Source organism: Saccostrea cucullata, unplaced genomic scaffold (genome assembly GCF_032062105.1).
Source record: "Saccostrea cucullata isolate Sc308-1 unplaced genomic scaffold, CSIRO_AGI_Scuc_v1 ctg512, whole genome shotgun sequence".
In the NCBI taxonomy this organism is placed as follows: Eukaryota; Metazoa; Mollusca; class Bivalvia; order Ostreida; family Ostreidae; genus Saccostrea; species Saccostrea cuccullata.
Window position 1 is genome coordinate 330,337 of NW_026935905.1, and position 24,527 is coordinate 354,863.

At 32.2% G+C, this 24,527-nt stretch overlaps 1 protein-coding gene, 1 long non-coding RNA gene and 1 pseudogene across 2 annotated transcripts; 2 read left to right on the top strand and 1 right to left on the bottom strand.

The window, feature by feature from the left end:
- Positions 1-300: 300 nt before the first annotated feature.
- Positions 301-4,277, bottom strand: LOC134244159 (RING finger protein 32-like; annotated as a pseudogene).
- A 203-nt stretch (positions 4,278-4,480) lies between these two features.
- LOC134244200 (translin-like) lies at positions 4,481-11,280 on the top strand. Its single transcript, XM_062726471.1, has 6 exons — positions 4,481-4,601; positions 6,106-6,199; positions 6,338-6,434; positions 6,871-6,986; positions 7,869-7,948; positions 10,065-11,280. Exons 1-6 carry the CDS (start codon positions 4,515-4,517, stop codon positions 10,281-10,283), a joined length of 693 nt encoding a protein of 230 aa, XP_062582455.1. The 5' UTR covers positions 4,481-4,514; the 3' UTR covers positions 10,284-11,280.
- A 1,264-nt stretch (positions 11,281-12,544) lies between these two features.
- Positions 12,545-17,208, top strand: LOC134244160 (uncharacterized). The gene is made up of 4 exons (XR_009987171.1): positions 12,545-12,828; positions 13,057-13,142; positions 16,422-16,538; positions 17,153-17,208. It is a non-coding gene; the product is annotated as an uncharacterized LOC134244160 (long non-coding RNA).
- Positions 17,209-24,527: the final 7,319 nt, after the last annotated feature.

Consider the following 24,527-nt stretch of genomic DNA (forward strand, 5'->3'; position numbering starts at 1 on the left):
CTAGGATATTGTTACATATTTTGTCTTTATTTTTTATTAAGAATAATAAAATCCATATTGACAATAGTGTACAAAGAGTTTTGTGTGTGTCTTGGCATATCTTTTGTCAAAGTATGTTTGATAAAGTGTCCATAGATGTTTGTGAAATCAGAATTGTGAAATCAAGTGAGGGAATAAAACTGAACCAATCAAACAGTTAGTAATTTGGTGTTAAATTATAACTAGCCTTTTATTGACAATAAATAAATATAACAAAGTATATACACGTGTAAGCATTTTGGCAAAATTTTATGAACTTTTGTAGAGCTCCAATCATGTATAAATCATCTTTAAACTGTTGAAGAAGTTTCTTGAACAGGACGGATTTAGTGAAGGTTGCAAGTGCTATAAAGAACTACAGAGTGATGACCCGTTTTTGATACAGGGACCGACACACGGGACATATGGGTCTGTCCTCACAGGCAAGCTCCTCAAATGTCCTCAAACATGTCTCATGAAACACATGTGAACAAGACAATAGAACTGTCTTCCTTAAGCCTGCTTTAGGTTTACAGTTATGTTCAGTGGTCTGTGAAGTCAGTTTGCTAATTATTGGGTCTTTGTCTAGTCCCACAGACTTCTTCGTATCAGTTTTATCGGCAAGTTTGGACATGTTTGACATGGCATTATGGAGTTCTTGTGTAGTGAAAGTTGGTCCATCTCCCATGTAACCGGGTAGAACCAGTGCTCCTAAACAGATAGGGCACTCAATTTCCTGTCTCATCACAGCCTTAAAAGACAAAAAATTGGAGTAATCAATCACTTCATAGTTATGCCCCTTTTTACACACTTTCACCTTGAAGCAAGGATACTAAGAAATGGAGTTAACAATATTTGCAGAATTATACCCTAATTTTCACTTTGATGCAATAATATTACATTATGAGGAGGAATTAAGTTTTTCTGTAGAAATTAGTTATAGCGAAATAAAACTCACCTTTAGTTGGACTTCTTCCCATTGTTCTTCAGACATTATGTTGAAAGTGGCATCAAAATTGCGAAACACAGCACGACTTGCTGCCAGGTTCTCGTCAATTTCAGTCAAAAAGACATCAATGTTGAAGTCACATGATCGTAGCATTCTATCTGTTATACTGAAGAAAAATAAAACAAAACAAAAGTAATTTGAGTCAAAAAACCTTTATCAAATATTTTTTTAAAGTATAATCAAACAAAATTAATTTTTCATTTTATCAAAAATATTTATTTTATATTGCAATACAATACTCGTATCGCAATACGATTTTGTAATACCGATATATGGCAATACTTAGATTAAGGAATTTTGTCAATAATATAAAAAGATGAAAGTTTGTTATTAAGCCAAACAGTCCTTTTTGTGAGAGCATTTTAAGAATAAATGAAATCAGCAAGATGCACACATGTATTCTGTATGTAAATTAAGTAAATATTGAAAATGCCATAATTACATTGAAAAAGAATTCGCAATACAGTTTAAAATTGATACAAAAGTGTAAGCCCTAAAATTGAGAGAAAAACTTCTGCAAAACTATTTTTTATACAAGCACGTCTTGTCATCCTATCAATATTCCGGAAAGATTTTCAAAGTTACATTGAGTATACAGATGACTTGTAATTTTATGTTAATTTTATAAATTCTTAATTGATAAGGCTTATTAATAATGAAACACAATTTCTCTCACCTTGCTGGCATAAAATTTTTTTCTGAGCTTTGGATCTGTGGGTGGAACTGACTCCCTTAACTTCAGATACCAGCACCTGACAACATAGCCTCTCCAGGCAGCTTGGATTCTATAAATGTATATGTATTATTATAATTAAACGAAGTAAGAATAATCAGTGAATATATTGATAATTTCAGAAAATCTGAAGGACATATCAAATTAAGAAATATTTTAACTGACCTTGTTGCACATTTTATTCTGTGTTGTTTTGCTCCTTCATGGATGACTCTCGTCTGGTATTGTTCGTTACGACACATTGGACATGTTTTTTTGCCAGTGAACCTTTCAAAAGCTTGTAGGCATGCCTTTGATGAAAATACAAAATCCTATATATATATATATATATATATATATATATATATATATATATATATATATATATATATATATATATATATATATATATACACATATATATTGATTTAAAACCATAATAATAATGTATATATCGATAAAGTACAGAACATACCAGTACTTTTTAGATTGATACTTACCCTATGGAAAACATGTGAACAAGACAGCAGCACCTAAAAAACAAAAAAATTAGCATCAAAATGTGCACCTTGAAGAGATTGACATACATGTACATAGTTATAAATTCTTTGAGAATTTTTTTTCTCTATGATTTCTACAAAATTCTAAACAAGCACCTGCTCTTGGGTTCCAAAATCTTCTTTACAAATGACACAGGGTAATTTTGAATCATCTCTTTCATTGGACTTGAGTTTCATACTTTGCCATTCTTTTTCAGAAAGAGGTTGATCAGGAGCTTCAACCAACCCCATTTTTTGAGCTGAAACAATAAAAGATATTTTTAATTATTTTGTTTTGTTTTTTTAGATAGAGAGAGGATGTTTTTGTTTGTTTTTAAAGCATGCACAAGAACAGAAAATTAGGGCATCAGGCTACTTTTTAATTTTCTTACCAAGTGTGAGAGTGACTGGCTTTGCATCCAATACGTATTCTTCATCTTCTTTTTTTGCAGATCCTAATTGATTAAAAATAATGCATCTTGTACACAACTCATCAAAGCTGATCATACATGTAATTATATATTTTATCTATTGACAGCATTATCTAATAGACATGCATGTTTATTATTTCTATGTATGATAAATTGACGAAGAAATTTATCACACCTAAGTTAGCTATAAATAATGAAAAGCAATAAATTGTCGAATAAAGGGAGATATATATACAGCATATTTACAAGAGATTTATAAAAGGAAGGGTAATTTGTAAGAATCTATAATATTGGCAAATGTTTTTAAGTTGTAGCACTGAAAAGCCTATGTTTAATCAGGGACCTATATACTAAAGGGATAGGCAACTCCTTCATCGCCATGTTTTTATACCCAAAACATCACGCAAGACACTACGAATTTTTCAATTAACATTTATTCCCAGTAAACAGGGTGTTTTCTGATTATTATCATTTATTCCTTTTATGTATTGGAATTGATTTATTAATAAATTTTAAATGATAATAATAATATAATTTAAATATAAAGAAAACAAAGACAGAAATGGCGATTTTCGGAAATATGGCTGATCGGGGCATGTGCTGATTTTGCATAAAACAAAATTACTACTAAGGTAAGGAGTATAATACGTGATTAAAACAAATCTTGATTGATTTTTTTGACAGATAATTAAAGGATTTAATCTCAAGTATGCGATAGCGGTAGAAATATAGTTAATCAAAGTTGACTTACGAAATCCCGCGACTTACGAGATATCGCGAGATTTGCGGTAGTTGCCTATCCCGTTAGTATATAGGTCCCTGGTTTAATACAATTTAATATTACATGTACATGTATATGTTACCCTTTGGTCTTGTTCTCCTCAGGCCTGTATCTGTCTGTGATTTGATCTCCTTCTTCTGTCTCTGTTTGGCTTTAGCTGCTGAAAACACCATTACCTTTTGGCCCTATTTAATGGTGCTCCTAAATTTAGTGATTCGAACAAAAAAGATTTTGGTTTCAAAAAAAAAAAAAAAATGCTACAGCTGCTAAGGTAGTTGATGAGGTACCTTCCTGAAATTAAATGTGAAAATTGTATTAGGCCTACATATAATGAAGTCAGTATAATTGTCCTGAATTCTGTGTATGCCCCTTTAATCGAAGAAAATACATTATTTTGATAAAAATGTGTGTTGAAATAGCTGAATCAAGCTATATAGCTAAATCAAGAAACTGCTCAATTGCAAGAAAATTCTAGTATTTCAAACTTGAAGATTTTAGAAGTCAGGATTTGTTTGAAACTTCTTGAATGTAAAATATCATCCTACTGATTCAGGGCTCTCGAAGATGAAGAACATCTTAAAGTAGTAAAGGAAATTCGAATTGCATTAAAAAAAAGACAATACTTTAGAAACTGAACTACCTTGTCTTGTTTCTGAGGACCAGTTGTTTTCTTTGTATAAGACATAGTTTTTCCTTTATTTTCCCCTCTGTAAAATATCCAAAGCATGCAGGGAATCAAAAATAAAGCTTTATCATCGTGTCAAGTGCGAAGAATCCAAGGTAAACAATGCAAGGTTCTGGTTAAGTCAGACTCTATATGCTTCGTTTGAAAGAAATAAAATCTTTACGCATTTTCATGAAAATTGTATTCATATATTGGGCTCTTCATATAGGCCTATATATTTATTTAAAATATAAATTTTTCACTTGTAAAAACATTCTTGTTAAAGCAAATGTTCACTTTTGTAACGTGCACAGGAATCATTTAATGAACGATTTAACTATTACCTGCACTACTTAAAAGATGGATGACCACGAGTCTGCAGAGAGGATAGCCAATGTTTTTGCCGATTTTCAGTCATATTTCAACAAAGAACAAGATTTAAGAGAGGTATATAAATACCTACTGTCACGTACATAGTGCGATTGAATACTTTAGACAGAAATTTATATGGCAGATTGGGAGATTTCCAGGTGTTAGGATCCATTTCACTTAGAATAGTTGAATCCACACTTTTCAAAAGTTATTTCCTTAGCCGCCATCTCCGGGGGGGGGGGACCCCAAGAATGTAGCAAATGGGAGTAGATCCAATCAAAACAATTTTGAAGCATACAAAAGATATAGTTAGAATAATCTAACTGTGTCTCGGTACAAGCCCTCACCACAGTTAGAATACCACCCATATACTCGTAATGTAGCAAAAAATTGCAGAATCGCACCGAAACGATTTTGAAGGATACAAACGGATTTGCACTGAAAATAACTTGCAAATTAATCATAACAAACCTTTTTGAGATTGTTTATGCCTTTTATCCCCGAAAAAATAATCCATATAAATACGAAAATCCAATTCATTTTCTCAACGTTTTTCTCTCGATTCAAATTACCTCCATGTTTACATTCGGAACTCTCTAGATTGTTCCTAGTAAATGCACTATGCGAGTTATCGCCCGTGTTTCTTTCTGCTACATTACGAATACACGGAACGAATTCTATCGTTAAACCGGGTCCGTAGGACAATATCATTTTAACGATAGAACATTCTATCTAACAAAAGATATTGCGCTGAAAAATAACAACAAAATTTAAAAAAAAAAAACCTTTTTGCATATGACTTTTAGCCTTAAAAAAATATTAATAATCCATGTAAATATGACTATTTAATTTATTTTCTGATTGTTTCTTCTCTTCTCAAATTTAAACTCCAAGATTACATTGGGAACTTTTTGGATTTTTCCTAGTAAATGCACTGAGTTTGAGTTCTCATTTTGCTATATTGCCAATACACCGAGTAAATAACAGAATTCTATCATTAAACCAGGTCCGTAGGACAATATCATTTAAAAGATAGAACTTTCTATCAACATTTCTTCCACAGGTGCTAAAACTAGCTTTTTATAAAACTTCATACTCTCTGATACTTAAACAGAATAAGGTTGGCAATGTCGACAGATGATTTTCAACACCTCAATGAGATATCCTCAAAAAATTAAGATGAATTTGAATGCTACCAACTTACTTGAAGTAAAGGTTTCCATATTTCTAAATCATAAGAGATTTTAAATTAATTAATACATCACTAATTTGTGTCCCATTCTAGTTCCTGTCCTAGGAATTTTCTTGTTTAACACCCATGACATTATTTCAATTGTTAATGAATGAAAGTGGTCATTTTTACTATTTATAGAAGGAGCAAACCCAACTACTGCTTTTTATGATACATGGACATTCAGAAATTGCGAACTTTATACAAATAATTTTTATATTTTTGGTCATTTCTGTTCAAGTTGTCGGCTTATGTAAACACAGGTGCCTTTAAACATGGAATTCTATGGATATATAGATATTTAAGATTAATTTGTCATGATTATGATATGCTTTATTTTCTTCTTAGGAAATCCGATCCTCTGTCCGTGATTTAGAACAAACAGCTAGGGAAATCCACGCAATTCTGCAGCAAGTACATCAAAGAGATGGAAGTAAAAATGGTATTTACATTTTTATGATTCATGTATCTATTCTCATGGGTAGATTCATGTATCTATTCTCATGGGTAGATACATGGACTTAATTATACATGTGCACTTTAATTAAGTTTTTTCATTATCAATAAACATTTTTTTCAGTTGCTAATATATGCAAAAGCACTGACCCATATTTTGAAACAGCTAGAAAGCAGTTCCAGGAATTAAGTTCGAAGGTTGCAGAAAATCAGTATTATAGGTAATAATTTACATATAATTTTTATTTGCTACATGTACATCTAATAGAAAATAAATTGCAACTTGATTTCAAAATATTATATTATGTAAGATACATGAATAGATTAGACAGTATGCAGGAAGTGCTTTCAATGAGACTTCATTCACATATGATATGAAAGATATTACAATAATTAATTTATAATGTTATACCTAGTTTACATCTTTTACACCCTTTAAAAAAATTTAAAAAATATCCAAGATATTACAGACAAATAAATTGTTTACAGATGTATTAAATACCTAATTTTGACATAATCATACATGTATTTATTTAAAATTAGTTAAAATGTGACAAGGAAAATTGTGTAATTCTGATAAGAAAATTAGATGACCATTTTTTGGTATTTATCATATTAGTATATACAGTGTTATATTTTGTGTTTTTGCTCCCCAAGGTTTCATGACCACTGGAAATTCGCTCTTCAGAAGCTTTCCTTCCTGTCAGCCCTAGTTACCTACCTCAGAACAGAAAAACTCGTCACAAGGGAGGAGACCGCAGGGATGATGGGAGGTAAGTAAACACGATCAGCTTGTACATATTAACAGAGAGGACACTTAGCACTCAGATTGTGAAAGAAATTTAAACTTATGTTCTGAAATGGTGTAAAAGCCAAATTTTCAAAAGTAAAAAATGAATTCAAAATTTTTTCATCAAAGTTCTGTGCAAAATTGAGTTTTGATTCAGTTATAAAGCTTCTCAGTTCTCACGGATGATTGATTATTAAACACCAGGTACAAAGGAGAGGGGGTATACTGTTTTACCTTTGTGTGTCTGTATGTCTGTCCATATAAATTATAGTTTTCTCAGGGTCTATTCACATCAAAATAGTGGTACGTGTACAAATGAGCATTGGTTCACAGACTTCTTGTTGATTTAGATCTAAGTCTGTGGTAACTACCAATAATTAAAAATTCCTGGTTAAGGCCATAATAAATAAATTGCTAGATTCTCATCCAAATTTTTTTAAAAATCGAGGCGGGCGGGCGGCTTTTATTTTATATTTTTTATTTTTTCAATTTTGCAGATTTTTTATTGACCTGGTCAATCGGTGTAATTTTATCTACAATACCTGAATAAAAGTCATAGTCAAGGTTCAATTATCTCTTACTACACATCATCACCAATCGTTTTCAACCAATGACCCTTGTTTAAAGTATAAACACATGTATTACAGCAATATTACCATCTTTTCAAAATCATGTCGACTTTCGCGGGATTTAAAACGAAAGTAGAATGGTATATGAATACCGATCCTGATCAGAATTAAGACGAAGAAAAACAGAAATAAAAAAAAATCGAGGCGGGGGCATAAAATCGGGGTGGGCGGGGATGAGAATCTAGGAATATTTTTATTATGACCAAACCTGAAATGAAAATTGTTTGTCACTGTAGTGAAACTGAAACAAGAAGAAGGCTTTCATATGGATTTAGATGACTATTTGATTGGTTTACTCCAGATGGCTAGTGAATTGGTTAGTATGATTTATTTTCTGTGTATATGTCTAAGTTTTTCTTCTTACATGTTTTTTGTACAAAGCTAGAATTCTTGAGCATTTGATAGTCTTTTATTGTCAATTTTTCGTGTAGTTTTTAGCTCACCTGAGCCGAAGGCTCAAGTGAGCTTTTCTGATCACATTTTGTCCGTCGTCCGTCCGTCTGTCTAGCTGTCCGTCCGTCCGTCTGTCTGTCCGTCTGTCTGTAAACTTTTCACATTTTCCACTTCTTCTCAAGAACCACTGGGCCAATTTTGACCAAACTTGGTACAAAGCATCCTTGGGTGAAGGGGAATTAAAATTGTTAAAATGAAGGGACATATCCCCTCGCAAGGGGAGATAATCAAGAGAAGACAAAAATAGGGTTGGGTCATTAAAAAATCTTCTTCTCAAGAACCACTGGGCCAGTAAAGCTGAAACTTATGTGGAAGCATCCTGGGGTAGTGTAGATTCTAAATTGTTCAAATCATGACCCCCGGGGGAAGGGCGGGGCCACAATGGGGAATCAAAGTTTTACATAGAAATATATAGGAAAAATCTTTGAAAATCTTCTTCTCAAGAACCACTGGGCCAGAAAAGCTGAAACTTATGTGGAAGCATCCTGGTATAATGTAGATTCTAAATTGTTCACATCATGACCCGCGGGGGAAGGGCGGGGCCACAATGGGGAATCAAAGTTTTATATAGAAATATATAGGAAAAATCTTTGAAAATCTTCTTCTCAAGAACCACTGGGCCAGTAAAGCTGAAACTTATGTGGAAGCATCCTGGGGTAGTGTAGATTCTAAATTGTTCAAATCATGACCCCCGGGGGAAGGGCGGGGCCACAATGGGGAATCAAAGTTTTACATAGAAATACATAGGAAAAATCTTTGAAAATCTTCTTCTCAAGAACCACTGGGCCAGAAAAGCTGAAACTTATGTGGAAGCATCCTGGTATAGTGTAGATTCTAAATTGTTCAAATCATGACCCCCGGGGGAAGGGCTGGGCCACAATGGGGTATCAAAATTTTACATAGAAATATATAGGAAAAATCTTTGAAAATCTTCTTCTCAAGAACCACTGGGCCAGAAAAGCTGAAACTTATGTGGAAGCATCCTGGTATAATGTAGATTCTAAATTGTTAAAATAATGACCCCTGGGGGAAGTGCGGGGCCACAATGGGGAATCAAAGTTTTATATAGAAATATATAGGAAAAATCTTTCAAAATCTTCTTCTCAAGAACCACTGGGCCAGAAAAAGTGAAGCTTATGTGGAAGCATTCTGGGGTAGTGTAAAATCTAAATTGTAGGAATCATGACCCCCGGGGGAAGGGCGGGGCCATTATTGGGAATCAAAGTTTTACATAGAAATATATAGGAAAAATCTTTGAAAATCTTCTTCTCAGGAACCACTGGGCCAAAAAAGCTGAAACATATGTGCCCATGGAAGGATCATGGCGTAGTGTAGATTTCAAAATGTCTAAATTATGATCAGTGGGGTGTGGTGGGGATGCATTATGTATAACAAGGGGGAAATCTGGGAAAGAACAGAATGATCAAAGCTTCTCAGGTGAGCGATGTGGCCCATGGGCCTCTTGTTTTATGCCCCGCCATGAATATGGCCAGGGCATATACGAGGGCTGTTCGGAAATTATTGAGACATTTACTTTAACTCTATAAAGAGCAGAGATAAATTCAGGAAAATTCGTCAACATTTTAAAAAGCAAGAATAAAACAAATATGCAAAATTTCAAATTTATAGGATAATTAGATAAGTTCTGGTGAAATTATAAACATGCATATGTCTATCAACCTGGAGCAGCATCAATACGTCATTTTAACATCACGTCAGTCGGAGATGTTTTCGCATGTGAAACGACCGGGTACATTTTTATTCCCTACTAACTATAAGCCCTACCTGAACCAAACTGATCAAATTTTATTCACATACAAATTTTCATGTTGCTTTACTAATATATCCTCGGCGGGGCATTCATGTCCTATGGACATATTTTTAGTTTTTCCATGAATGTAATACCGGGGTATTTCATTGCTTTGATACTCCACCATTTAAAGTGTTCTATTCTTTATCAGTCTTCATTACTTTTTCAGTCCAGGTTGGCAGTAAACTCAGTAACTGCTGGGGACTTTAATCGACCAATGAGAATTGCTAATTTTGTAGCCGAACTGGATGCTGGATTCCGACTTCTGAATCTTAAAAATGATGCCCTGCGCAAGAGGTTTGATGGACTGAAATACGACTTAAAGAAGGTGGAAGAAGTCGTGTATGACTTGTCAATCAGAGGTCTAAAACCTGATGAAGGGACGTGAGATGTTCAGTAAGCACTCTCTGGAATTAGTCTGAACTTGTGCAATCACAGTGAGGACTAAAATGCAACAGGGAATGGGTTACATTTGTAAGCTACACCTTAAAAATGAAATTCTGAACTGTTTTCTACAGTGTTTTGGTCTTTTTGAATGAAAAAAAAAAATTAGAGCTGCTTGCAGTCAACAGTTTGGTGAGCAGCATTACAGCTGTATTTGAATACTGTATTATAAATCACAAGATTCAGTAGCAATCAGACAGTTCTTAAATGACTTTTGACAAAAAAAGAAATAACAGTGGAATGGAGATAATGAATATGATGAAGAAACAACATTCATGTAGCAACATATAGTCATATACATGTATGAAAACAATTTTTTAGAGTAAAGTTTTTATAACTTAAAGAAAAGCTTGACGAGTAAATATTCAAACAGATACTTGTATCCATGTTTTGAAAATTTTCACAAGATTTGAAGAATAAGCATTAACTTCAAATGTGCAGCAATATCACTTGCCTGATTTTACTACATTTACTTAATTTTGTATTTGTCTTCTGAATTAGATGTACATCACTGTTAAGATAAAAAGAGGAAAGTAATGTTGTTCTCACAGCAAATTGTTCTCTAAGTCAGTAAGTTACATACATCAAGTAAATCTGAGGAATACTAATTTCCTGCTACAGAATTATGGCAGAAAGAAAGAGATACACTCCAGTTACAATTTTAAAACTTATTTTCTAAATTTTACTATTGCTGTCATGCACTGACCTGTTATTTAATATGCATCTACATTTTTCAATGAAAAGTGCATTTTGTCAATTTGTTTCTCAAGATATATGAATGATGGTCGATGGAGGGAAGGTACAATAAGCAAATGAAAGAATAATTTGTGTCCTATATGGTGATGATGTTGTTTTCAACTAAAAAGTTGTTTGTTTTCCTTTGTTCAATTTTTATTTCAACAGTTGGTTTTTGACTTTTAAGTGTACAAAGGGAGACCTGAAAGTCTTATTTCTTTCCATAATAAATAAATATTTATTATAAAATGTCTTCAATCTTTTGTATTATTGATGTCCAGAACACAAATTAGTACACTGTAACTATTTGTGAACCTCATGAATATTGATTTGTAGTCTTTAAAATTATATGAATTCTTGCATATATGTAAAATTTTTCAGTATTCCTTCAAGGTTTGAGATCCATCTTGGTTTGGTATTAATCATGGTTCATCCTTTTGAAAGAACTTACATTTTAAAAAAAATCATGGGTAGCATTGATCATTCAAGATAGCAAGATGTAGGATTGAAACTGATTAGAGTTCTTCCCCTTTGGATTGCTGTTGGGGTGATCACGGGACACATTATCAGTAATGATAAAATATTTGGGACATTTGCTTAAAGGAACAATATTATTATAATACAGAAGTCATGTACATGCTTTGGAAAATTACCTTAGATATGCTGTGCAGATATTTTTTGTGCAAAAGGAATTACTTGGCCTTTAACTCTGATAGTTAAGCAACTATGGCACTGAGATAATTTTTTCAAATTTATGGGTTATACTTGCATATATCTTCATATTTTTTTTTAAATTTTGCTCACCTGAGCCTTTGGCATAGAATTGTAGGTGAGAGTATTAACCTTTTGATGAATTTTATATGTACTGCACATGCACATATGCAAGCACCTGCACCAAAGTCACATTCATAATAAACCAACATGTCTATATATCATAATAATGATGAGTGATTTCTATGAACAATTGCACACAAAGAAGTACTTGAATGGAGAGAGAATAACATGCATGGTAAAATCTTTGTTCCCAAAATCTTCAGAGAAAAATATTAGCCCAGGAGTAGCAGTTGGATTCCAGCTCTGAAAAAAAAGATTGATCAAGCTGATATTTCAAATCAGCTTTATAATGAGGATTCATTCAAGATATGTTAGAAGGATGTGTTGGTCAGGGTTGTCCCTAAGAGTTGAAAAAAGCAAGGACGTCAAAAAAGTAAAGCGTGTTTGGGGTTCCTTCCCTAACAGCTAGCTGGGAATTGAGGGGGGGAAAACCAGAGCGTTATGTCATTATACATGTTATACTGGTGGGGAAATTCCCCGACCCAGGAATCTTATTGAAAACCCTGGTAGGTAATTGGTAAATGCTAACTTGATGGTTTTGTAGGTAATTTGTTTTATTAAAAATTAACATGTTGGTTATACATGCATGTGAACACTGTGTTCTTAATTTGACCACTTGCTTTATTCAACAGAAGTCCTCTGCAAGGTCACTATAAATCTGTTTATCCTTCAGACGGAATCTATCATCTGCGACACCTGATGGGGTTAACCAGGGACCATAGACTCGGACATATCGGTCAACACTGACCATAACTGACCACAGTATTAGACCATTCACCTGTCCACACACTGGGAATTGTTTTATAGTGGGAATTGACTTGATGTATTTATTTGACACCTCGGTGCTTATCTATTTCTCATTATAATTGGGAAGTCCCTAATGATTTCTCTCTCCTAATGAGGATTTTTTCACCAATAGTGTGTGTTTTATTTTCATAGATGATTCTCATTAGAGTTTAATTGACACTTAACCTAATGGAGTTTTTTTTTTCTTTATATTTAGAAAATAAACAGAGTATTGATAAGTGAATAAAATTCATGGCTCTTGTGGGGAAGAGTGCCAAGAGTTTCTAATTAATTGACATATCTATTTATTGACGAATAATGGAAAGTTGATTAGGATTAATTCAAATAGATTGATCTTTCAGGCATTGATGCGTAGATTTGGCATCATCAACATCATCTTTGTAAACAGATTTGCTGACTTGGAGCAAACTCTGCTTCGCAGCATCAGGTAATAAGCATGGTTTTATTTATTATAAACTTGACATTTTTTAACATTCTGAACTTTCATTTTCATAAAGGTAAATAATTGTTTTTTTCATTTTTTTCCTTCATTTTTTTTAACATATGAGGGTTGTTCGAAAAGTTCGTAGACAATGTCAGTCTAATTTATATTACTCACTAGAAATTTAAAATAAGTACAATCTAATATGTTAAAATATTTGTTTTGTTGATGTGTGAAGTTTCATTCCATTCGATTTAACAGAAATCAATTTACTTCAGTTTAAAATCAACATGTTTTGTACCTGCGGAGCACACTTAACGGCAATGTAACGTCAAAACATTGCATCAAGAATTTCTAAAAAATACTATCCCTATACATATCACAGAGTATAATCCAATGTCCATTTATTAAATCCTATTTCTAATATTTGAAATTTATTTTTTATGAATTGCTCGTGTCGTATAATTTCCTTTGTTAAGGTTTTGATTGCTTTTATTACTTAACTCTGCTTTCACAGGGTAAGCAACTCTGAAGTGCCTATGTCTTTTCTTGACGTTCCAACTTTTCAAAGTTTTTGTTCAGATTTTTAAAGTTAAACCGTTTCTTCACAGATTTTTCTCATTCGATACTGAGTCTCTGTCACTGAAATACTGCCTGTAGTATTTGTACACACATGCACAGCTCACTTGTGACATATTTCTCGATTCCTCCAACTTTATTAGTGTTTATTGAGGATTTTTCTGAAGAAAAACACAAAATTGCATCGTTATCTGCTGATCTGTGACATTCTAAAACGTCATCATTTTTGTCGTTTTCAATAAGGACTACTTATCTTCCCAAGTCAATTGCTTTTCAACAAAGGAAAACATAAAGCCATAATTTTTTACACGAATCGATGTAACAATTCTTAATTTGAATTTCTAGGTTGTTTTTCGTTTTTGCTCCATTTTACAGAGAATATGACTTCAGACATTATTAAGTGTTTTGTTTGTAACTTACTAAATTTTGACCTGCTCCGCTATCCGATTTTTGCATTTTTAAAATCTAGATAAGTTTTAAATAAATCGTAATATTTTGAAAAAAAAATAATACAAATTATTTGGATTTATTGTTAAAATATTTCTACCAAATTTGGATAACATATGACGTCCAATAAAAAAGATATGACAGTTGTCCACGAACTTTTCGAACAACCCTCGTACTTAGTATATCTGACTTTTATTGTTGACCCTTTTCTTTAACAATTGTGTTTTATACAAAAACATTAGAATAATTCTTCCTTCATATTTGAAGTTTAAATTAATTGTAACCTAGCATGGAGAATTATACATAACACTACTCCCCCTATGGCTTGACAATTAATAATGATAATGTGTATCGCTAGCGAGAAGTAATGAAAATGAATAATGAATGTGACAAGATTATGTTAATGCTCAGAGAGTCCTTGCCTGTATACCCTGACTCATTAATTCTTATATAAATTTTTGTATCGTTTTTTATGATGCCCCCTGGTTAAAACATAATATTTTTCAATTTTTAGAAAAGAAATATTTTTATTTAATATAACCCCTACAAGTTCACTGACTTAGCGGTAACACATCTTTTTATTCAGTAGTCTGCAGCATCAAAGTCTTATTGAAAGTGTATCCAACAAATACTGTATATAAAGAAAAAATATAAAATTTTTAATATGATGTGTTTTGAATCAAACATCACATATTTTCTTTATGATGAGGATCAAGTGCAAATAGAAGGTATCATTAATTGTAAATTTATTGATGGATATATCCTGTTAAGCTTGATAAGGATAAATTGAAGTGAATTTACAAATTTATACACAGAAAAAAAAGTTTTATATATATTTTTTGGAAGACACATAATTGCAACCTATATTAATGCTTCAATTATAAATAAAATTTGAGAAGTATTTATGTTTTTCCAGATCTAAGTTTTATTTCAGTTGACAGTATTTTCTATGGGAACAAATATTTAAGCAACTGCAACAAATTCTCTCTCGATCAACAAATAAGAGTATTTATTATAATTAGCTCTGACCCTCCAGCAGAAAAAGAAGTGATTACTATAAATGTATAAATATATAATATATATAATTTGTAGATGTGTCTTCTATTCATTGGCTTCAGCAGTAAGAGGCTATCCCTAGAACAAATGTCATGTATATATGTACATTAATATACAGTAAAGCTCGATTATAACGAAGTCACTGGGACCTGGAAAATTACTTCGCTGTATCCGTTATTCATTATATCCGTATAAGGAATTCATTAAATTTGTGTAGTTGGGGATCCATGATAACTTCGCTATATCCATGAATTCGCAATATCTGTGTTTCTACTAAACGAGTTCTACTGTAACTCACATATTTTTGTGGCATCTAATTTTTTATGTTTGTGGGAAAAATAGAGGTTTGTTGGGATTTGATTTCATGTGTGGGAATTGAATGTTGAGTAGTAATGCATACAAAATTTTACATTTTGTAGTGGTCATAAATTCGTTGGTCTCTCCATACCTTGAAAACAACGAAAAATTGAACCCCCTCAAAAAGTAATGAGTTTGCTGTAATTATATATATCTAGACTTCTACCATATTCAAGCCTATAAGTGAGGGATTGAGACAGCAATCTAAGGGGCTGCTTATGCTAAGATGTTGAAAAATCAATTTCCTGCTGATTGAAAACTTAGGTACATGCTAAATATAATGCATTTGCAGTACATTTATATTGTGGAATGGTCATGTGATGTATAATTTCCAGATACATGTACAGAATGGGATATTTTATTCAGAGGAATTTCTATTTAGTTGAAAGCTCCTCTCACAGCATACAGACTGCCACTTTATCATGAATAGCCTGAGATTGATTTGATGATATGTTCACACATTAAACACACTGTTAGAAAGTTTGTTAGGTATCTGGTCCCATTTGAAAATTACTTTATATACAGGTAGAGGGAAGATTAATGTACCTTTAATATATGTCTGTCCCAAACTTAATTGGCATCTTATATTCAAACTGAACTCATCATTTAAAATATATATATATATTTTTGGATATAAATATAGAAAGGAATGCCAGGACTTTAATATATCCATTGTATTCCTTATATTTATGAAATTTAAATTCAATTGAATTTTTCAAGTTTAAAATTAAATCCTTTCTAAATATAGATAGAGATTCACAAAATTTCTCTCACACCTTGGTGTAGAATGATTAAGACCTGGGGAAAACGTACAGAATATATATTGGTAAAGGATTTTATTTGTAGATTTCAGGATTTACCTGCTCGTTTGACACCTGGGGGTGTGGTGTATTCTGTACCTTGGTAAATCGTCAGTTTCTACGTGGTTTGTAATCGTGAAGTACCCCAAGGCTTGCTTGACAGGTAATGTATACTGAGATAAACAGTAAGAACCTAATCAGAATTAATATTATCTGATGGTTAATGGATTTACCTCATAGTGTCACTAGTGATACCTCAGTGGAATATATATTTTGAATATTTATTTTTTTGGAAATAAGGTAAAAAAAATTAATTTTTAACTTAATGAATTGGGATAAAACTTTTAACTTATATATTTATTCTAAGTTTATTTTATTTCATTTTACTTAATTAATTGATTGCTTGTGTATTTTTTTTTTTTTATAATTCTTAAAAGTATTTTTCCTAATTTGTACATAGCTTGTATAATATGAATACTTGAACATGAAATTTTAAAAAAAGCATTAAAAATATTACATTGATATAATTATTAAAGGAATATGTTCTTAAAATTTTTATCTAAAACTCAAAAATAATGGGGAAAAAAGACATTTGATTAACAAGATTAATGATTCGAGACACTGAGGTAAAAATAATTATTTAAAAAATACTTATTGAAAACAAAGTTGGACTTCAAACTCATTTATCATGTTTAAAGATATATCCACAGTATTCAAGATATTGATGTTCAAGAAATCTAAATCTCAATGTATATGTATTTTATCTTATTTTTCCAGGAGAACATTATTAAACAGACCAGAAGAGCAGTAATTTATATGAAATGTAGAAACACAGGTAACTGTAAGTATTTATTTCTCGAGATTTATTTCATTATTGTGAAAGATTGATTTATGAAGTACTATAAATTTCCCCAAAAAACAAATAGTGTATGTTTTAAATCCGAAACTGCATCATTTATAACCATAAAAAGGCAATCTGAAGGGATTTCCATGTAGTCTATAAGGAGACGTGAACAACTAAACCGCTGATATTAGCTGGGGCATTCAATCACAGTGCAGTTAGCTACTCTATGTAACAATTCAAGTTGTTACGTTTAATATATGATTTATGAGGAATGTCTAATTATCCACTAGCCTTTTACTTAAGCTAGTTAAGAGGTGTATTATGATACAGATTTTTGAGTGATCAGGTGTTTGGATAATTTAAGAAATATACATCGTTTAATAATTATAAGGTGAATTACTGATGTCAATGAAAATTGCGTTTCAATCTCAAATTTATATTGACCGATTTAGAGCATTCAAGTAATACTGATTATTAATGATGATATTAGATTTCGGTTTGGTAACTTATTCTGGTAAACATGGTAAATGGGTATTACACAATTATACCTGTTTAATAATTTAATACATCTCTATAAATTTTTGTTGCATCTAAGAAATTTATTTAAATGGAAAAAGTTCCATAAAAGTTTTCCATAATACAGTCTGATTTAAAAGGATACTTGTAGCAGTAGGTATTTAACTTGACCACCACAGTATCACAGTGGACATCAGCTGTTTATGTGTAAACAAATGGAATAAAGTTTAACTGCAGGGGGTGACACTTGACAAGGGCTTGTTGTGACATTTACGGTCATTTGAGGGACTAGAAGTGTAAAGTTTAGAGCCCCACCCAGTCTTTATTTTGTGTCAGATCAGAGAGATTCATGGACAGAAAAATTCGTCACTAGATACATTACATCGTAAAGGAACAAAAGCTGTGGATTTATGTATGATTCAGCAGTGACTGTATCAGTTAAAGTTATCCATAACAACACAAAGATAATCAAAAAAAGTTATATAAATTATTACGTGTATTTAAGTCACATGCATTTAACTGGGTGCCAACAGCAAACTTTCTCTTTATATTCAGATGTCCTTTGATATGTGCCTGACCTTCATACATCTAAGATAGCAAGATGACATTATTTTAAGGTAGCCTTTGGTTAAGAGCATTTCTTTGTATAAGATTTATCTTCATCACACAGGATATGCTGATAATTTTTTCTACATTAAAGCTTTTTAGAAAGATAATTCACATCCAGGGAGTTATGAATAGATAAAAGTATCCCCTAATGCCAACTAAGCATCCTTTTTGCTGTGGATAGCAATTAATGGTTTCATGCACAACAGCCTTTGCTGCTAGAAGATTACAGATTGGGTATAATTTCCTGAGTATCCTTTTTGGCATACAATTAATGGTTTAGTATTGTTTTGGGAGGAAACCCCTCATCAAGTTGAAATAATGTAAATTTTAAATAGGTAATTAGCAGAAAGTTCATGCTAATTAGGTGTACCTTAATATTCTTAATCATGGTAAAGAATATGATACAAGTGCAAACCATATAGCTTGTTCTCCATCCATTGTAGTTTTCATGAATATATATATACCTTAACAAATAAGGAAAATATTCAGGAATTTGGGTACCTGATATATCTATTAATTTATGACATGATATCTATATAAATATATATATACTTATTTATAGCATGATGGTTAATAGGACACAAACTTTTTTGGCATGTTTAACACTTGAAGAAATATCTAGGTGTTATGATAACTTGGTCAACCATAAGCATTGAGAACTGCCATTGTACACATGATCTGGGTGTATTTTATTAAGTGTAATTGTCCAGTGATGTCCAGGAGGCAGTTAGCGACCCTTTATGTAACCTTTTGACAGAAGGAGATTTCTAGCTGATTTGTCATCAATTTTCTGCATTAATACCAGTCCTATTTAGAACAGTATCAAGTATATCTCATAAATGGTAATGAACATGACTTGGATTAGCATTTTTACTGTTATGGTTTTTATGGCAGACATGTTTTTTAATTTAAAAAAAAAATCAATGAAGCAGCACCTTATACAGACCAATAGCAAAAAAGAATCTCTCACAACACAGCTACACTTCAAATATCTTTGGATTGAGTGGTATTTTAAAAAATCAAAATTTTACAATTATTTTATAGTAATAATTTCTGGAGTTCATTTAAAAAAAGGATGATCTTTATACTGATAAACAGGAGCCCAGCTCTCAATCTGTTAAAATAGTTTGATGAGTATCTCAGTAATGGAAATGTATGTTGCAGGTGTTCAATAAGGATCTGTGTATTGAGGTTTTATTTTGTACAGTCAGGGACTCAACATTTGAATTTCAAAAATTTTGATTAATTTTTACAAAGAATGCCATTCCTTTGTTCTCTTATTCAATTGTAAGTTTGATTGTCTAACTGAATCAAAGAGTTTATTTCTTCCTTTATTATCACATTCTTCCTTGATATCTATTCTCTTTAGGAAGTATTATTCAGTGAATTGTGATTCTAGGAGACATTTTTGGGGGTCATTTTTCTTGGGCCCCATTCTTGGTAACTGTTATATTTAAGGTATGGAGAGACAAGAGCCCATTGTAGCCCTCCCTGCATATCTTCTCAAAGAATCTGCGAGACCGCTGCGAACTAACGTTTTTATCATGAGGATGTTTGTCAAGCAAATGCCTGAAACAGATCTTGGTTGTTGCTAGGAATCTAAGAAAACACAAATTGACAAACGTTATCACCACTTTGAAAATCCTCTTATTTGGTTTTATTGAGAACTGATCAATTGGCAACATTCAAGGTATTGTTGTAGACATTGCCGAGTTCAATGGAGCTAAATCTCCCCCAAAATTCTCTCTGATTACTAGTATTACTCAGCTGTCCTGCCAATCTAGGAAAATAAAGTAATAATAAAAAATGGAGTGGGCTTTGTCACTAAGATTGATGAGAACAAGTTGTTGGAAGTTTCAAAGTCATACCCTGTCCAATTTCACTCAAATGATAAACAGTTTTCTTTTCTTGTATAAAAAATGTTGAGAGCATCAATAAGTATCAGACCACACATTTGTGTATCACAGGGAAATTGAAAGGTACTACTTGATCATCAATTTACCTTGAAGTTTGTGCTAATCTATTTGTAAATACAAAACATTCTGAAGACATAGTGAAGTGAATCTCTTGTTCATGGATCATCAGATCTTTAGATGATGTTAATGAAGAAGGTGAAGGTAACAAACAACAATCAATCTCAGAAAAACTATAAACAATCCAATTCTGTGAACAGGACATAAACACAGACCACAGGGAATTCCAGGGGTGGGATCAGGTGCCTAGAGGGAGTGAGCATCCCCTGTTGTCCAATCAGACCTGCTGCAAGCCCTATGTATTAAAAGTTTATGGTCTTTTCATTTCATTACCTGCAGGTTACAGTTAATTTTTAAGGTACAGGTGCAGATTCACCTTGTTGTTAGCACTGGACTCGACTTAACCTGTACTTTTGGTCCATAAGGGTATGCAAAGGTAACAAATTTTGTGTTCACACAGACAGATTTATAGTTTATATTTTGCCAAGGGAGACTTTTTATTATCTTTAAATATCTATTTGTGATGAAAAGCTCAGGTGAAGAGGGTAGTAAAAGAGGTCTTAAGGTGACTTTTCTGGCCAATATACAGGCATTAAGGCACCTTCAGTTTAATTCATTCTCAGAGGGGTACTCTTGTTTCCTTAGTACAATAACCTTGTCCCCAGCAAAAGGACATGACTCTCAATAAACAGTGTCTCTCTCTAGAATTGTTAAGTAGTTTGTGAAGTTTTGATTGCTGAACCATATATAATACTTATGCAGGGAGAAGGGTGAATGAAGTCATTACTTTTCTACCCTATGAAATTTTACAACCATTCATAAATATAAAATTCTTCTCCTCCCAGTTTTGAAAATGGGCCAAAAACATTTTTCAAGTAAATTGTGCTGACGTACATTAGGTGTGTTGGATGAAGTAAAAGCCACCCATGTAATGATACAAAATGGATAGGAATAGAAGATTGATATTGAATTAAAGATGTATATCTTAATTGATGTTTTCTGTCAAAGAACTTATCCTTAAAGTATACCCTACAATGAAAATCAATAAGTGTCTTTTAATATGAGTAAAAATTGGTATATAAATACATGTATCCCTTTGTGCAAAGGGATATTTCAGGAGTCAACCAACAAAGGGTTTTCTATGGTGTACCTATACTCCAGGGTAAAAGGGATTTTTCAGTACATTATCGAGTAAAATTGCTGCACTGTACAAATTTTCTTACAAGATTCCTCTAAGTCTGTTAGATGAATGTAGGACAAAAAAAATTTACTTCACCGGGCCATGGAACTGTGTCCCATAGAAAAGATGAATCAGTATGTTGATTTAAGATATACTTATGTACAAGTGTAAACAAGGGATAAATTAATTGATTTATTTAATTCATTTAGACACTGTTCACAAATATTTTGATTTCTCCAATCACAGATGCCCTTTAAATAAGGAGTGGTACACGTTTAGTTTTTGAAGGGCCCCCTCCATCATTTATAGGTCTGTCTATAAAATAGCCTTCCCAACTACCAGCCTATGTGATAAACGTTTCAATTCATTATGACAATCGATTGATTTTATCAAGCATATATTTACCTATTGAAGATAACACGAGTCTTTGAATAGAATTTAGGAAACTGTCTAATTGAACATTTAAGACAAGAACTGGCCACTCAGTGATAAAGTGTCTCTTCTGCAATATTGAATGTGTACAGGGATTAAGGTAGATTTACCTCTGTTAAGGTAGCTTTGCCAATGTTGAGGAGGGAAAGAAATTGGAGGACCCAGAAGTCCCCCTAAAGTAAAGACTTAAGGAAAGATCCTTTGATCATTAACTGCACACTTTTTAACCATTTTGAGCAGATGATAAGAGTGCAAAGATCTTTAATGTAACTCTCTAGGTTTTATATGTTGTACTTTTGATTCTCTTTCTAGACTTGGTGTATTGGGGTATAAAGATTTTATTTTGTTCTATGATCACCAGCATGTATAATGCTGTTTAAAATTATATAGACCTGCTAATTATACAGGTTAAAGTGCTCTTAGTACATGTTTAATTTCTACAAAAAGTTTGCAAAGTTTAATGCTACAAATGTTCTAAAAAATTTGTGGTACTGATGAAGAGTTTTCTTACAAATTATCTTCTGCAGTGTGGAGACTAACTTATACAATACACATAATGGTAAAAGGTTATCTATATATGGCATTGAGCCTTAGGAGAACATAGAAAGAACAGAAATTGTTTCTTTGCACAAAAACAGCAATGTTGTAAGAATCTTAAAACTTGATTTCACTGAACAGATAAATTGATATCCTATTAACTGACTTCTCTTGTAAGAATGAGACTTGTTTTATTTGTGTCTTCATGGAAACAGGAGCTTCCTCCTCTATGATCTTGCTTTAACTGGATCTACCTGGGTTCCTGTCAGTGGTGTCACCTCTTACATGTTTTTTAATGTCTCTGTGATAGCAAGAGAACATTGACAACCAGGTAAACTCCTGAAGTATGCACATAAAAAGACAATAATACATAAGTACTTGTAATTATTGCATAATAAAAGCATAATGTCTGATAAGAACGAACAGTAAAAGCTGAGTTATTTGTGGAGAATTTGGCTTGATGTTGGTTGTGGAAAATTTGGCCCCCTGTGTAATATGAAAAAATTACAGTCAGCTAGGGCATATTTTATAACTTAATTTCAAAAAGTTAACCCATACCACAGATTTTATTCCAATCAAAGGTATGAGATTGCTTATAATTTTAGCATCAGTTTAGTGGGCTATGGAATACAGATTTGATTTGGTATGTAACTTTTAACTTTACATCAATATATTTTTGTAGTTTGACAGATTGATTGTGATTCTGTATATACAATGATTGATATAAATTATTATTGCGGAGAGGAAATGAGTGTGAAATCAACTTTTTTTGTTACTCTGAACACTTTGTAATATGAGCAGTTATAATGTCATCCCTGAATGTTTTCTTTTGAAGAAATTGGAAATGCCTGTAATTACTTGTACTGATATTTCATTGTTTGTGGAGATGGATGTAGACTGAATTGATACAAAAGTAAACACAGTGTACTCCGAATTTGATTTAGGGTGGTGATAGAAATAAGAGATCTCAGGCTTTCAATACACAAAAGATTTATCTGGCAACCTTGAGACTTGAAGATTGAATAAGATTTTGTTGATAGACGCACAGCACAGCAGTGATTATGAAGTTTAAATGCTAGGAATTAAATTTTTGATGGTTGTGCAGATTCTAGACATAGGTCATCAGGGATGAGTCCATCTGAACACAGTGCTGTAGTGTCTTAGTTTTCTGAAGAGTGGTACATTTTGAACTGCAATGAGTGTGGGCCACTAATTGTGTGCATATATGCACTGTGAGTTTGATTAATGCATCGATCATACGTATAGATCTTTCAGTATTTGATTTCATATTAGATACTTTATTGAGCTAATGCAGATGTAATGGTCTAAATTGTCCTGTAAACTGTGAAATTAAGTAAAAATTAAATTTTAATGTTTGGGAGAGGGAGGGAAGAAATGAGAAAAAATGACAATTTTTGGGACAAATTTTGAAAAAAAACAAACAAAACAAAACCAATTAAGGAAACAAAAAAAAATGAAGTCTCATTTCTTTTATTCCTGATCAATTTGATTTAAGGTTTTGATCATGACTGGTTCTTTAATTGTTTAATATCTGAACTGAATTAAAGAACATATTTACCAATGTTGATTTTTTCTCATAATACAGGACAAATAGAGATGATTATCCAAGATAAACATGTATTATGTAATTTGATAATTTTTTTATAGGTACCTTTTTAAAGTCTTGAAAAAAATTGGGATTTAGATCAAAGGAATTTATCATTTGTTAAATCTCGCGTTTCTGATCTCAATCAATATACCTGTTGGCAAATATTGTTGTCATATATCATGCTATCAACAGTACCCCCACTGCACTGAAGATTTTTATTTTGAAATGAATTTAAAACATTGCTTAAATTAAGGAAGTAAAAAAAAAATGGTTCCACTCTGTGATTCACAGTTTCGTTAGTAACAATGTGTTAATTACGTACTGTTCAAAAAGCTTGTCAATTGATGATTTAGCATATTTGCGTATGTATTTCTGACCTGTTTATGAAAGAGATATTTGATTTTGTCTCGATAAAAATAAACAGACTTGACCATTTTTCTATAGCGCTTATT

Coding starts and splice junctions, on each gene's coding strand:
- LOC134244200 (XM_062726471.1), top strand. CDS start 4,515: ATGGATGACCACGAGTCTGCAGAGAGGATAGCCAATGTTTTTGCCGAT. Junction 6,987..7,868: donor GACCGCAGGGATGATGGGAG/GTAAGTAAACAC, acceptor TTGTCACTGTAG/TGAAACTGAAACAAGAAGAA. Junction 7,949..10,064: donor TCCAGATGGCTAGTGAATTG/GTTAGTATGATT, acceptor TTACTTTTTCAG/TCCAGGTTGGCAGTAAACTC.